The following is a 16154-nucleotide window of genomic DNA, read 5'->3' as shown; positions in this document are numbered from 1 at the left end:
GGGCAGGATGGCATTAATAGGAGGTTGGTCTTCCTGGACAGGCAGCTGGTCAGGAGGAGTTTCTCCCTCAGTAATAAAATGGATATATGTCAATGTTGTTCAATGGTAGATTTTGACAGTAGTTATCTGGCTGGCATCCAGTATCTGAAATCATTCACTTTCAACTCAACCTTGATGTGTGGTACCTATGTGACTTGTATGTATTGAGGTGGTAGTGGCAATGTATTTGCCTTTCAGATGGCAGGTTCTGTGAATTCTTCATATGTCACTCTGCGACAAGGGTGTTTGTTTGTGTCATATCACACATTGCAACACAGTTACACAGCTTGCTGACATGCCCTGCCAGTGCAGAAATGTTGAGTTGAGATACACACCCAGCTTGGTGATTTGCACTTCTTTTAATTATGGCTATTCTAACACTTTTTCATGTATTCACAGAACTGCTATGCACATTGCACAAACATTGTTCCAGCTCAGCATTGTTCCTGTCATTCCCTGTGCCCACTACTCAGGCCACAGCTCCTGTAATAGTACACAGTGTTTGTTGATGTATTGAATTTGATACTGCTGACAGCCTTATACAAGCAACATCACGGCAGTCTTCCTTGTTGTGCTATCTGGCATGCACATTGTGCATTCATCTTGTCAAAGTGTGTAATAGCCATGCATCCACAGTACACAGCTAGCAAGCTGCTACCCTGAAGGAATGTGTAGGTGCATGTTCTTGCCATGTGTCAGCGGCCTGTCTAAACAGTGGCCAGTGTGTGTGAATTCTAAGGGGATACACACAATGCTAGCTAGATCTGACAACTCGCCCCATTTCATGGTTGCCAGAGGTGAATATCAGCTGAGTATCACATATTGTTAGACTCACCCCAAATCACTTGAACGTGTACATGGTCCCTCTGGAAAACCTCATTTGGGCTCAATGACTCCACTTACTGTAACACCCAGATGGAAGCCTGATCATACATTGAGTCACATGTGACGCCAAAGCATACATTTACATGCACCACTGCCAATTACCAGACACTGCTGCATGTTTTTGTGAGCTATGTATCTGGATGGACCCACATATGCTAGTATTTTTGGTTATGCATGACATGTACATACCCTGGTTTGGCACACACCTTTCCCCATACTTCACAGCCTCAAAACATAACAGATTCCTTGCCATAGTTTTGGCAACCTAGCTCATCCTGTCACTTCTTATTTGACAGTTTTTCATTCTGCTTTGACATGTGTATCGTGGTCCATGTTTTGGTCCACCATCACCTTCCTGGTACCTGCTACATCTTCCACCTGGTGCACATCACATGTTGATGTAATACACCTATGCCTTCTTCTATGTCATCCCTTCCCAACAGTAACAGATGTGGGACAATGTCAAACACAGCGATGCATGTGTAAAGCTCAGGCTACCTTGCAATACACATGCCACTTCTCAACTCCTTGCTATGCAATGTGCCTCCTTTGAAACAAAGTAACAGTTCAATGTCCTCCGCCATGCTTACATTTAAGAGCACTACCAGGGGCCGACCTGTCTCACACACCATCTAATGTTCTACAAAAAACACACAGCTCAATCACCTGCTTCACCACTCATGAGATATGTGATGTACCAGGACTGATGGTGTTGGCTACCATGGCGGGCTGCACCTGTGTGCTTACACCCCACACATCTTGGCAACTGTGTGCAATGTAGTTTAATACTAGGGACTAAGGGCCAGATGTAGGAAACTCCCAAATTGCGACTTGCAATTTGCGAGTCCCTGCGACTCGCAAATTGCAAGTCGCAATTTGGGATGCAGAAAGGTGTCAGACACCTTCTGCGAGTCGCCATGGGGTCGCAAAGACCCACCTCATTAATATTAATGAGGTGGGTCGCAATTTGCGACCCCATAGCGACTCAGGGCACTCACGGGGATGGAGGCCTGCTGGGAACAGCAGACCACCATGTCCGTGACTGCTTTTAAATAAAGCAGTTTTTTTTTTCAAAGTGTAGCCCGTTTTCCTTAAAGGAAAACGAGCTGCACTTTGAAAAATAAACCGACACCTTTTGTTTCGGTATTTTTCAGGGCAGGTAGTGGTCCATGGGACCACTGCCTGCTCTGAAAAATTATTTTTGGGTCCAGTCACAAAGGGGAAGGGGTCCCATGTGGACCCCTTCCCGTTTGCGAGTGGGTTACCATCCACTTCAAGTGGATGGTAACTGCGAGTCCATTTGCGACTGCTTCCGCGGTCGCAAATGGAATTGCATACCACTGCGACTCGCAAATAGGAAGGGAACACCCCTTCCTATTTGCGACTCGGAAATGCATTGTGCGAGTCAGTTCCGAATTGCAAAATGCATTTCTACATAGCAACGACGCATTTGCGACTCGCAAACAGCGATTTTCGCCGTTTGGGAGTCGCAAAGTCATTGCTACATCTGGCCCTAAGTGACATATTTACAATCTGCAGGCACCACCAGTGCAACCCTTATGGAGACACACCAACATCAGAAATTGCAGACCCATATGTCTGAGGCCACACAAAGACTATTTGCATTCCTTTGCATGGTCTTATAGCTATTGAGTAAGGCAAGGCATTGTTAAATGGCTGAGTTGCCTCAGTCTGCATCAGGGGATCATTCCATGTGCATTGTGGTGGGTTGCCCAACACAACACTCATGGCTTTGGATTCATTCCCAGGATTCATTAACAGGTAAAACTGGACATGCATACAAACACATATGCCTGTTCAGGGAAGACCTACCAAGGAAAAGTATCTTTCTTTCTACTCCTATATGTCACTTTCCATGTGTTCTGCATTTTGCTGCACTGATGGGAAGAGGTAAATCCCTCCATGCATTGTGATTTTGCAGATAGGTATGCCTTCCTGCACAAAGACATTCCTCCATGCAACACAGACACCCTTACAAACTGTTGCATGTGTGTCAGCCTTGACTCTAGGCAACCATTAGGGTGGCACCACAAGGGGGTCACAGGAATGCTGTGTATTATGAACATGCATAGCATTTAGGCCATTTATCTGTGCTGCAGGGCAGCACAACATGGCCCCATGCTATGCTGCCTTGGGCCTGTATTGTTTTACCAGTGCCCCTCTAGACATGGACATGCACATGTTCGTATGTGCTGGTACTCCACATGAACAACACTTAACTCTCCTCTCAAGTGAGGTATTGATCGTCTGACATCCACATTTCATTCCATAGCTTTGCAGTCCAGATTTGGCTGCATGACCCCATGGGAAACCCACTTACATAATGGTGCAAGGAGGCATGCATTATCCAAGTCTGGGTGGTCAGGGTTTCCTGTGTCCTGCCATGTTGTGGTATTACAGTCCAGGTGGCATATTCACTAGAAATTGGTGTAGGGCAGCACCGCAAGCCTTTATGCTGTGTTGTCTGACACCAATGTGAAAGGGCAGTAAGGCATCATGGCCCATATTTATACTTTTTTAGAGCCACATTTGCGTCATTTTTGACGCAAAAGCGACGCAAACTTACAAAATACAATTGTATTTTGTAGGTTTGGGCCAAAAAGTGGAGTAAATGCGGTGCAAAAAAAGTATAAATACGGGTCCATATTTACAAGACAGGGTGCATTTCTGTCCTTTCTCCCTGTGCTGGTGCACAAATTGCTGCTTAACACCAATGCAGGCACACTTGCACCATGGTGCAAGTGTGTCTGCATTGTTTGCAGGGTTGTTTTTGTGCATGAAAAGACACCTTCCTGCACAATAAAAATCCAGAGAGGCATGCTCCTCTCCGTATGTGTGCTGCATGCAGCACACATAGTATGATGAAACAACAAGGAGAAATGAAGATATTTGTCATTGTTGCACATACCCTAGAGAGGCATACATTTTTGATGCATTCCCAGGTTTAAAGATTTTTGTAAATCTAGGAATGAGTCAAAACTGATGGGTGTTGCGCGTGACCACCGACTGCAACACCAATGGTACTCCTCGCTGATGCAGTGTGAGACAAAGCAGCGACTTGCACAGCGTTGCCTTCCACCATAAGTACGAGGCAATGAAAAGCCACGCAAAGTGGCTTTGGGTGTCTATGTAGATATGGGTCTACACTATATGACACATGTGCATCGCCAAAGGTGACACACCAGCGGCGTAAGCTCATTTTAAATATGCCCCCACTTCTTTAGCTGGTATTGTGGGACTTCTACTCCTGGACACTGATGCTATACATTGAAAAACAATCACACCCAGGGGGGAAGCTAGACTGGTGCAGCATACCACACATGGACTGAACACACATGACAGCTGTGGACTGGGCTGTGTGATGTGTGTGTTTTTCATGAGTTACATTTCTCAGAAGTGTGACTGGACATGTGGTCATTTCCATCTCTTTCCCTCAGACTCAGCGCCAGTGAAGCCTAGAAAGGTAGCATGCTGCACTACAGAACAGAACATATTTGGTGCAATTGTCTCATGTTGCCACTTACCCTGTGTGTCTTCTTGGTCCTCGTGAGCTGCACTGTCATGCCCTTCCACTCTTGCCACCAACTCGATTGGATGGCTGATGCTACCTGCTCCCCCAAGGCCGTCATCTCCCCCTGGACCTCAGGTTTTCCTCCTACGGTGCGCACGGATACCTTCAAGTTGCTGGCCAGTTTCTCCTTGGTCCTGCATTTGTAATCATGCCAGCGCTTCTTGCAGTCAGTCACAGTCCTCTTGACTTGCCCGACACTGTTGATTTTATCCACTATGGACATCTATAGGGCATCTTTCTTCCCTAATGGCAATTTTGAGGTGACAAAGAGTTCATGTGTTTTCACTTCTGTTACTAATATTTGGTTCTCCTGGCTGGCTCTGGGGTTGTTGGGGTTGTTATCCTGGCTGCTGCTGCCCACTGTGTGCTCTAGTTCTTCCTTTGTTTCAATGGGGAAAACTTATTTTTTGCAAAGCGTCACTTTTTGGAGGATTCCTTATACATTCCGCACTCAAAAGTGACGCAAGGCTGATTAGCGTAACTTTACGTGCCGCAAATCAGTCCTGTTTCACTTTTGCAACAGAAGCACCAGATTTCCTTACGACATGACACCTATGGATGAGTCATTTTTTTGACGCAGCCTCGAATCGTATGCCATGGTGTGCTGTATTGTAAATATGATGCATCCATGATTCTTTTGCACCGAAGCACAGGTTATTTTGAGGCATCGCTGTCGCAATGCAGCAATGCATCACTTCTTGTAAATATGGCCCATAGAATAGAAAGGGGTCAAACAGATATAAATTTAATTTTCCCAGCGGGTCCCTTGGAAAATAGGGGCTGTGGGCAATTGCCCACTTTGCCCATACCTAAAATGTCTCTAAGCATGATGTTGACTTTTGGCCAACAATGACTCAAAGAAAAGAGTATCGTTTATGGCCTTCTGTGTGATTTAAATATCATTGCCAAACATTCCTAAATGTGCCATTGAGTTATCACATGCTTTAATGGCTGCATAACATTAATACAAAAAAGGTGGCAGGTAGAGACAAATTTCATCTTAAATTATAATAACAGTCCTATATACTGTTACTTCTGAATTTATTTATTTTTAACATTTATTTACTTAATCAATTAAATAGCCAAAAAGGACTTAAGGTGATCTAACACTTGTAACTGATAACACGGTAACAATACACCAAATGACATTTAACAAGACATACAGGATAGCTAACATTGCAAAATTACCATAAAATCATCTTAAAAATAATGCCCTATCTATTTGCATAGTGGTCACTTGTTATCACTCCACATGTGATCCACTTTTTTATGCTGAGGTATTAGTTTTTTTTTGCATCATCAAAATGTTGTGTATTTCTTTTCAACAAGTATAATACAATGCGTCTTAAATTTTTCAAACTAGTTCATTATTTACCCAACCCAATACACTTGCAAAAACAAAAAGGTCGACGCGTTTCGGCCTGCTGATTTAAGGCCTCATCAGGACTGAAACAAGGGCAATCATAGCTCTTAAATCCAACCAAAGAGACACATGTCTCAGATCTTGTTTTTGGTGAACATAAGCGCTGAGCCCAGCTGCTTATGTGTGTCGATCAGGAAAGAATCACCAAAGTGCTGCTACCATCGGCGCCCGTGTTCAGCGCGTTAGTCACTGCGTCTGGCTCTCCGGCGTGTAGCCTGGCCAATGCCGGTCTTCCGTATTCAGATCGTTGCTAGGATACTCAACGTGCTCACGGCGTGCGGCTTCTCTAACAGGCTCTCTCTGTTAGAGAAGCCGCACGCCGTGAGCACGTTGAGTTGTTCACCAAAAACAAGATCTGAGACACGTGTCTCTTTGGTTGGATTTAAGAGCTATGATTGCCCTTGTTTCAGTCCTGATGAGGCCTTAAATCAGCAGGCCGAAACGCGTCGACCTTTTTGTTTTTGCAAGTGTATTGGGTTGGGTAAATAATGAACTAGTTTGAAAAATTTAAGACGCATTGTATTATACTTGTTGAAAAGAAATACACAACATTTTGATGATGCAAAAAAAACCTAATACCTCAGCATAAAAAAGTGGATCACATGTGGAGTGATAACAAGTGACCACTATGCAAATAGATAGGGCATTATTTTTAAGATGATTTTATGGTAATTTTGCAATGTTAGCTATCCTGTATGTCTTGTTAAATGTCATTTGGTGTATTGTTACCGTGTTATCAGTTACAAGTGTTAGATCACCTTAAGTCCTTTTTGGCTATTTAATTGATTAAGTAAATAAATGTTAAAAAGAAATAAATTCAGAAGTAACAGTATATAGGACTGTTATTATAATTTAAGATGAAATTTGTCTCTACCTGCCACCTTTTTTGTATTAATGTTATATTGACCCTAGGCAAAGTAGAGTTATAGGGTGCCCCCTTGTTAATGGCTGCATAAGTCATCTGTAGGATCATCTGCATGCCTACCAGTAGCAACAGCCATTATGCTCACCTAAGCACTAGATGCTGATGGTAAGTCTTCTTCCACTAAGTAGGAACATCAACGAAAACACCTTGCTTGTGCCATTGCCCCAAAATCAGCTGTGGTGAGCTAAGGGTTATTTTGAAACATATTGGTCTTTTTCCATTTGCAGGATTCAGATGGATTTGGCCTTTAGTCTGAGACAATGGAGTCCACCATGCCGAATACACTTTTCTAATGACAGATGCTGAGGGAAAGCTAAGGAGCCAGTTTGAATAGGAAGTGAACACTAGCGACATATAGGCCCAGATTTACAAAGGGCTTGTGTTGACCTTGTGCCACGCAAGGTGACGCAAGGCAACGCAAGCCCTTTGTGGGAAATGGCCATGCACTGTCCCCTTGCATGACTCTGCATGGATTAGTAAATCCAGAATAACGCATGGTAGTGCAAATCGTTGCCTTGCGTTAGTCTGCATTGGGAAGGCATTCCATGGATGGTCCAGGAGTATTCCCATACATCTACCAGTAGATTTTGTTGCAAACCCAGATTTACTAAGGTCAGTTAAACTGGGATTGCTCCAGAATGGTACGCTTTCCCAACAGAGGCGTAACAAGGAGAAATATATGTTTTTCTCCTCATTATTTCCTCTTTCTACGAGTGCTGCATTCTGCAGCACACTTAGAAAGAGGAAAATGCCTTAAAGGATTGTTTTTCTGTACAAAGGTGTCCCTTCCTGCTCAAAACAAGGCCCATAGGTAACTCCCATTGCTGCCAGGATGACATGCCCATGCCTTTGGTTTGGCTGCGAAATAAGGCCCATATTTATACTTTTTTAGGGCCGCATTTGCGTCATTTTTTTCACGCAAAAGCGGCGCAAGCTAACAAAATCTAATTGTATTTTGTAAATTTGCACCACTTTTGCGTCGAAAAAATTACGCAAAAGCAGCGCTAAAAAGTATAAATATGGGCCTAAGTGTTTGAGGTCTCTACTTTAACCTTGGAGGGATGGAAGCTGTAGCTGCTTCCACCAACATCCCTCCACTGAGCCACCAATTAAAGTCCAGAGGCAGAGGGAAGGCTAGGGGGAAATTAGATGGTGATACAGGCACCTCCACCACCACCAGTGCTCTCTTATCCTTCTCTACGTAAATATTCGTCAGGGTAGAAGAATGGCTACAGGATGGCAGTGCCCTCCCCCCCCCCCCCCCCCCCTAAAGCTGACAGCAGCCCTAGGTACGTCTTAGGACATGGGCAACAAGGCAATAGTGGTTAATTTGTAAATAAATATGTTCCGGTGCCCAAAGCCCTCCTCTGAAACACGGGCTGCTTCATTTAAATGTGCGAGGACAGAAAATCCTAAAGCTATCTCAGGCCTCTTTAAATCATTTCCTTACACTCCCTGCCCCTTCAGCTCACTCTTGCAGCTTTCTGCTTTCTTGCTTTGTGACACTTTACCGTTTTTCTCTTCCTTTGTCTTTCCCATGTATCTTTTGCTTGCAATAAATGCCGGCTGCAAAAAATAAGTGCCGATGCCCCTCACCCCACCGGCAACCACCGGTTCAAATTAAGCACTGATGGGCAAACTGGGTAATATCCAAGGACCACATCTACCAAGAGCTCCTTGGGTAAGTGATCTTTCTCTCTTTTTTCTCCATTTCTCGGTTTCAACCTCCTCTCTCTGTCTACTGCTACTTAAGACTCAGACCTTGATTTACAGTTTTTTTGCGCCGCATTACCGTCATTTATTCAAGAAAAAGCGGCGCAAACTTACAAAATACAATTTGATTTTGTATTTTTGGGCTGCTTTTGCGTCAGAAAATGATGGTAATGCGGCGCAAAAAAAGTATACATCAGGGCCTCAGTCTCTCGCCACCCAGTGTCAATTCGGGGATTTTGCGGTCCCAAACCAACATCAATTTATTCCGTTCTTGTTTGATCCAACTTCTGAAAATCGAACATATAATTCAATATTATGTGGCATTTTGCAGGCTCGTGGTAGAAGAAATAGGTAATAAAATGCAAAGTCATTACGAGTAAGAGCCCCCAAATAAGTCTTGTCCAGGGCCTCAAAGATCCTTCAGATGATGCGCTGATGCCAACACGACATCAAATTCAGTATCAAAGCCAACACAAAGCACATCATGTTCAATTACACTGTTCCTGTTTTGTTTCTGTTTCCTGTCAAGGACACAGATTTATTTGTAGATTCATTTTGTGAGGTTTTTTTGTCAGTTTAGATATTCCTAAGTTTCCTCTCTGAAGCATAACATAACTAAATATTTAATTCACCCTAGGCATCATCAGCATCTTAATCATTGAAGCCAATGGTGGTATTTTTGCCCTTTCACAAATGTAACTGGGCATACGTCGTTTTCTTAAACTCTGTACTTTTTAAAATAGCGTTCATCTCGTTGTCCACACCCCAGATGAGTCAGCTTTATCAGCACAGATGTTTCCCCATGTTTCTTATATTTTGGACCGGAGTCCAGAACTCCCTCTTGGCGAACAGTCGAGTTTGGCTGAACTCACACATGTATGCGTGTGGGTGCCAATAATTCATTTTGCACGTTAAACATCATTGTGCAGAACATGTTTGCCTTGTGTTACAATTGTAGGAGGCGGTGCGACAAATTTCCCGCTCACGGTAAGCCCATTAAGTCCAGGAGCGCAAAGCTTTTCGTAGGACCTCGATGGCGGCCGCTCTCCTGAAGGGTGCCTAGCCTTGATTTCACCCCATGGCCTTTTTGTCCACAACCAACACTTCCTGTAACCTTATCTAACTCTTGCAGGTTCTTTTTCACCCCTCTTTCTCTTTTTATTGCTGTGTTTCATATTTCTTAATCTCCTTCTGTCTCCCTTTTCTGCCTTTCTTTCTCTTTTTATTGCTGTGTTTCATATTTCTTCATCTCCTTCTGTCTCCCTTTTGTGCCTTTCTTTCTAGCTCTGGGTCAGAGTTGGAAGGTGAGAAGTAAGTCCTCTATCAGTGGAGGCCCCTGTATGGTATTGAGACAGTGCTTAATTTGTAAATAAAAATGTGCCAGTGCCCAAAGCCCTCCTATTAAACACGCGGCTGCTGCAATTAAGGCCCATATTTATATTTTTAGCACCACATTTGCGCCGCTTTTTGAAGCAAAAGCGGCGCAAACTTACAATGGCATTTTGTAAGTTTGTGCCGCTTTTGCGTCAAAAAATGACGCAAAAGCGGCACTAAAAAAGTATAAATATGGGCCTAAATGTGCGAACGCGGAATACTGAGGCAGCGTAATCCTGAAGCCATCTCGGGCCTCTTCAATCCATTTCACAGCCCCTCCCTGCCCCTTCGGCTCACTCTTGCAGCTTTGTGCTTACTCCCATTATGACGCTTTTTTGTTGTTCTCCTCCTCCGTCTTTCCCGCTTCTTTTGCTCGCAGTAAATGCTTGAGGCACAAAAATAAGTGCCAGTGCTCCGCACCCAATACAACAAGCACAAATTGAGGTCTCCAGGCTGTAGAGATTGCAGTGGGAGACCAAACAACAGCGGGTCAGAGAGGCCCCACAACCCCAGGTAGCCTAAAGACAATAGAATGCAGATTGAAGGTAGGTCCAAAAATCTCCACTGGTGCCTTCTTCTCTCACCACCTGCCGGGGACCTGAAAGTGATTCCACCAAGATAGCTTTGACCACCAAGGAGCAAACTAGAGGCCTGAAAACTACAATTTTTGAAGTTGTAGGAAGCATGGAAAGGGTATTTAAGACCTGCCCTATTTACACCATACTCAGGGAAGTAACTTGGGGCCAGATTTACAAACCTTAGTGATGGATGTGCACCAAAAATGTGGCACAAATCTGCCCCAAAATGTGTTTTTTTGGATTTACTTTCCAGTGCAAAACTTGCTTGGTATACAAATTCTTGGCATTAATGGCACATTTGAAGGCAAGATCATACAAAGGGCACAGTTTGAGTTACCATTTCATGCTGCACTGAGAGTCTTTGGTGGAGCACAGAGCTGTACTTATGTGATCCCTAGAGCGCAAACCTAGCTGCATAGCAAGGGATCAGGGGCCCGTATTTACTAAGATTTGACGTAGCGCAACATAGCAAGACAACTTGTTGTGCTGCACAAGTGTAGAGGACACGAATGCACCATAATTACTAACATGACGCATTCCGGCTCTCTCTGCACTGTCTAGCGCAAATGAAGGCAACATTCTGCCATGGTGCAAGTGTGCTTGCATTACAGGCGGATTGCTTTTGTGCAGGAAAGGACACCTTCCCATACAAAAACAATCTCCAGAGGCATTTTCCTCTTTCTACGTGTGCTGCAAATTGCAGAAAGAGGAAATAACAAGGAGAAATACACTTATTTCTCCTTGTTATGCTTCAACTGGAAAGGCGTAGTATTATGACGAGTTCCTAGTTGACTAGCCACAGTAAATCTGGAAATGCGCCAAAAACCATGGGTGGATTAATGCGAATACACATGTTCCACCATGGAACACCTTCCCAAGCTGCTTAACAAAAGAGAATTGCATTACTCCAGATTTACTATGCCACACAGAGCCACGGAAGATGGTTCAGCATGGCATTGTAGATCTGGACTTAAGGGCCTGCGTTACCTTGCGCTGCCTTGCGTGACGCAAGGGCAATGCCCTCCTTATAAATCTGGCCCAGGATATTTAAAAGCACTTCAAAGGACAGGGATGGGTAACTGCAGCTAAGGAGGTAGGGTGTGATTCAAATGAAGAGGGCATGGTGGTGTGCTTTAATGTGCGTATATGGCCCAGATAACATCACAATATTATTAAAACAAGCATTGGTAAAACCAATAGATTTGATGCTAAAAACGAGGCAAATCCTCCCATGTCTTATTAGGGGAAAGCAGAGACTCTATTACTCATCAGAGCACATCAGTCTGCAGAGCCAGCTAAAACTGTATCTAGACCATACCTATACAACCCAAAAATAAAACCACCATGCGATTTGTGGTCATCATTGTGGCTGCAGGGGTCACTAGATAGTGGAAACTTAGGCCCATATTTATACTTTTTGACGCAAACCAGCGCCGGCACTGGTGTGTGTCAAAAATTTACCGCTGACTAACGCCATTCCTACGCACCATGGAGGCGCATTATTTAAGAATTGACGTTAGCCGGCGCTGCGGGCTGGTCAGAGTAAAAAAAAATGACTCAAACCAGGCAGCGCTGGCGTAGGGGAAAATGGGGGTTGTGCGTCAAAAAATGCTGCAATTCAGGTTTGAGTAAAAAATCATGGCTTAAACCGGACTTGCGGCATTTTTTGACACACAACCCCCATTGAATGGTCATGCCCCCTTGCCCAAAGGCCATGCCCAGGGGACTTCTGTCCCCTGGGCATGGTCATTGGGCACAGTGGCATATAGGGAGGCCCAAATTAGACCCCCCATGCCACTTTAAAAAAATAAAAATAATACTTACCTCAACTTACCTGTACTTACCTGGGATGGGTCCCCCCATCCATGGGTGTCCTCCTGGGGTTGGCCAGGGTGGCAGGCGGTGTCCCTGGGGGCAGGGAAGGGCACCTCTGGACTGCTTCCATGGTCTGAGACCATGGAAGTGAGCCCACAGGTCCCTTAATGCCTGCCCTCACTCAGGCGTTTAAAAACGGCGCACATCAGGCTGTGTGCCGTTTTTTAAGGCCCGCCCCCTCCTGTGCAACAAAATGACGCAGGAGTATAAATAAGGGGCACAGGCCTTAAAGTCATTTTTTGGACGGGAATGCCTACCTTGCATGTCATTAACGCAAGACGGTTTCCCTCATCCAAAAAATGACGCACACAGAGGTTTTTTTACGTCTGCGAGGTCGGGCGTCATAGTTTAAATATGGGGCAAGGTTTGCGCCGAATGTGCCTCAAAAAATTTTAAGCACATTCGGCGCAAACAGAGTATAAATATGCCCCTCAATATGAGAGTGTTCTTTTAACACTCCACACAAAACATCACAGGCTCCTTGTGAAATAGCAACACATGAAAAGTAAACAACTTTAGAAAACGTGGATTGAGCTTTATAAGCGAAAGATGTTTTTTCTTTGTAATATATCCAGTACTGTACAGGGGACCAGCAGATAGGAGAAATCAGAAATATTCTGGAAGTCTGGTGCCCTGACATGCCATCAGGACTTCAGCAAAGCCTGATATTCAAGGGCTACAATGCCATAACAATGACAGGTTGTGTGCTATACAACTGCCAGAACATAAGTTAATGGAATTTGGCTCTGCTTTACTAGCCTTTGAGTGGCAATGCCCTGCCAGGTAATTTGGCAGTTCTCCTATAGGCTAACAAGTCTCTTTTAGTACTTCCATGGTAGGATAAACAGCAGTTATCCTTTTTAATAAAATGTCCCTGTACCTAACCCTGGCAGCTTCTCCAAACCACCAAAAAGCACACAAAGTGGCCAGCCTTATCTCTCAGGGAGGACATGTGTTGATTCCATGGACTTTGTGTAGTCGCAAAATTACTCCCATTTCCTTAAATAAATGAGGCACCAGGGTCTGGTGACAATTTGTATGACAGCCCATGGTTCTTGACAGGCAGCACAATGCCTAGTCACATCGAGGAATGTTGGAACCATCCAGAGCTTACAGTCCTTCTCGGGAATGGCTTTCTCTCACCACCTTTGTCTATGGATTTAAGCAATGCTTTCACGATTGAGTTTCAAAGTTTCAAAACAAGTTGTATAGCTCCTAGAATTACTAGGAGTTTTTTCACCCATCACAAAAAATATAAAAACAACGAATAAAACTCTAGAACAATCAGAGTTTAAAACTCAAATGTTTCAACCAGGCACATCCTTCCATTAACGTGTCAACCCAGATGCTGTTTACCAAAAATATTTGAAACATTGGTCACAAACAAACAAACTGCCTAACAGAGCCATTGGATCGGTGGGCAACTATTTAGCCACTCTTCAACAGCTCAGAGACAGTATGAAGGAATATGTGTACGGAGAAGTCTATAGGACAGAAGTTTTTGTTTTTGATGTTGGGATTCTAGGGATGAATTACTCTGACGGATGTGTTTTGTGTAGTCCTGCTGACACGTTCCTTTGCTCAAGGGCGGTGTGACACAAGGCAAAAGCAGAAGACATGGTTGTTGTTATGAGCTTCTCTCCAATCCGAAGAAAAGATAGTTCTCCCCTACTCAGACGACACACAACTTAAACTCTTCATCTTGGACACAAAAACCAGGTTCACTGCCTGCATGCCCTTAGTCACTAACTCTCTCAAGCACATCACCGACAAAACAGAAGTAGTGATCTTCGGCCAGAACACCTCACCGTAGATCTCTAAATGGTGGCCAGCCGAACTCCGACCCATACCCAAAGTACATGCCAGGATCCCAGGAAAAATCATCAACAACAAACTTGACATGACCACATAAGTCAGTGTTGTCACTGCATCCTGCTTCCACAAACTGAAGATACTGGGGAAGATCTTCAAATGACTCCCAAGCAATGCTAGAAAAACTGTCACTCACAGCCTAGTTATCAGCAAGTTGGGCAATTTATCTTTCACTCTCTAGGCCAGGATCACCAAGCAACTCAAAAGGAGACTACAAACCATCCAGAACTTGGCAGTCAGACTCATCCTCAGCCTCCCACACCAAAACCACATCACACCTCAGGGAACTTCACTGGCTCCCGATACACAAACTCGCTCAATTCAAACTCCTTAAACACATATTCAAGGTACTAAACAACTCAGGTCCTACCTACTTGACAAGTTGAATGTCCTTCCACCCAGGGGTGGCTCCTCTGCTAAGGCGGAGGAGCGTCTCCCCACTTGATTGTTGGGAAAGGAAAAATAAAATAATAATAATTTGATGTTATTATCATTTTATTTTTCCTGGGAGTTAGGGGAGGGGCGGGGCTGGGCTAGAGGGAGGGGGCCGGAGGAGGGCTTTTGCAGCACAAAGTGCACATGTCTGTTTGACCGGCGGTGTTGGGCCAAACAAACATGCGCACTTTTTGCATATTCTCTACCCGGCTGTATTACACAGCCGAGTGGAGAACATGCACAGGCTCCCACTCCCAGGCTGAGTGGCGAAGCAGGCCTCTCAGACCAATGACCAATCACGACGCTGTCATGCTGGTGACAGCAGAGTTGTGATTGGCTGGGAGCCTGTGTGCAGCCAGGAAGAGGACTAGGACAAAGGGGACACTCATCTCCCCAAAGGTAAGCGGTTTTCTTTTATTTTTTCACCACACCAACCCCCTCCACCCCTCTGGCCCGTTCCACCCTGCCACCCTCGTTGAGTGGCAGCTGCCACTGCTTCCAGCAACCACCGAGACACACCCATCCCACATTTACAAAAGCAAATCAGGAGGACGGGCGTTCTCCTACACTGCTCTTACAGACTGCAGAGGATGCACTAACTCAGAAAAATTCTGAGTTAAATGTATGCGCTTTTGAAAGTGCAGTTTCAAGAATAAAGTGCACAGCAGCCTCCCGCACGGCTTCATGATGTGGCCCAAGGAGTCTCTTTTGATCCTCAGACTTGACAGTCAAGAGCGCTTTGTCAGCTCATATGAAAAAAAAATGTGGGGCTGTTTTTTTTTTTTTTGCTTCTTAGCAAACTAAGCACTTTCACAGAGAGGAGACACAGATTCCCGCTGCATAACACAGGCGGTAAGGCACATTCTTATAAATCCATGTAAAAATATGATTCCCTCCCACTTGGCAAATTCATCGAAAATAAAAAGGCATGCCAACTTACCTCTTGGATCCAGTGGAGTCCATTGGAAGCCTCTGCTGTGCCAGGGAGCGCAGATCCAACACTGAGCGCTGCTCGCCTGCTGAGAGTTTATTATCGAACAGCATCCCGGGCCTGAGCAAGCAGTTTTCGGGGGGTGGGAGAAAGATTTCCCTTTCCCGATATTCTAAAAATAAGCGCCCACGGAAGCGAGTTACAAAATGTTTGCAGCACACAATGGCATTGTGCAAAACAACGACGAGAAGACACAGAGGCAGCTGATAACGTGATATATATAACGTGAACTGGAACCGCGCGACTAACGGGAAAGCTGCCCTTGAAGTACTTTGTCTCAGGATGTGGCCACGCAGAGAGCCAAGGCAGGTGCGCCAAATCCCCCGAGAATCCGTTCCTGTCAGTAGGAGTTCACATCTAACCAGAACACCCGGCTCTTAACGTCACTCGGGCCACGTCCCGTAATGCTGTACAGCTAAAAGCTGATCTAGAACTTTGCCGCGGGTTCACCG

At 44.8% G+C, this 16154-nt stretch overlaps 1 protein-coding gene and 1 long non-coding RNA gene across 2 annotated transcripts in view; one reads left to right on the top strand and one right to left on the bottom strand.

The window, feature by feature from the left end:
• LOC138265456 (carboxypeptidase N subunit 2-like) overlaps nt 1-15911 on the bottom strand; it is a 47460-nt gene extending 31549 nt beyond the window's left edge. Inside the window, exon 1 of the mRNA XM_069213177.1 lies at nt 15652-15911. Coding sequence (XP_069069278.1) covers nt 15652-15755 — 104 coding nt within the window. The 5' untranslated portion in view covers nt 15756-15911. The remainder of the gene's footprint in view (nt 1-15651) is intronic.
• The window catches only part of LOC138265457 (uncharacterized), a 29524-nt gene continuing 28435 nt past the window's right edge, over nt 15066-16154 (top strand). Inside the window, exon 1 of the long non-coding RNA XR_011199367.1 lies at nt 15066-15110. This is a non-coding gene — a long non-coding RNA (uncharacterized lncRNA). The remainder of the gene's footprint in view (nt 15111-16154) is intronic.

Source organism: Pleurodeles waltl, chromosome 11 (genome assembly GCF_031143425.1).
Source record: "Pleurodeles waltl isolate 20211129_DDA chromosome 11, aPleWal1.hap1.20221129, whole genome shotgun sequence".
NCBI lineage: Eukaryota > Metazoa > Chordata > Amphibia > Caudata > Salamandridae > Pleurodeles > Pleurodeles waltl.
The sequence above is the reverse complement of the archived record's forward strand: the minus strand, read 5'-3'. Positions and strand labels throughout refer to the sequence as shown.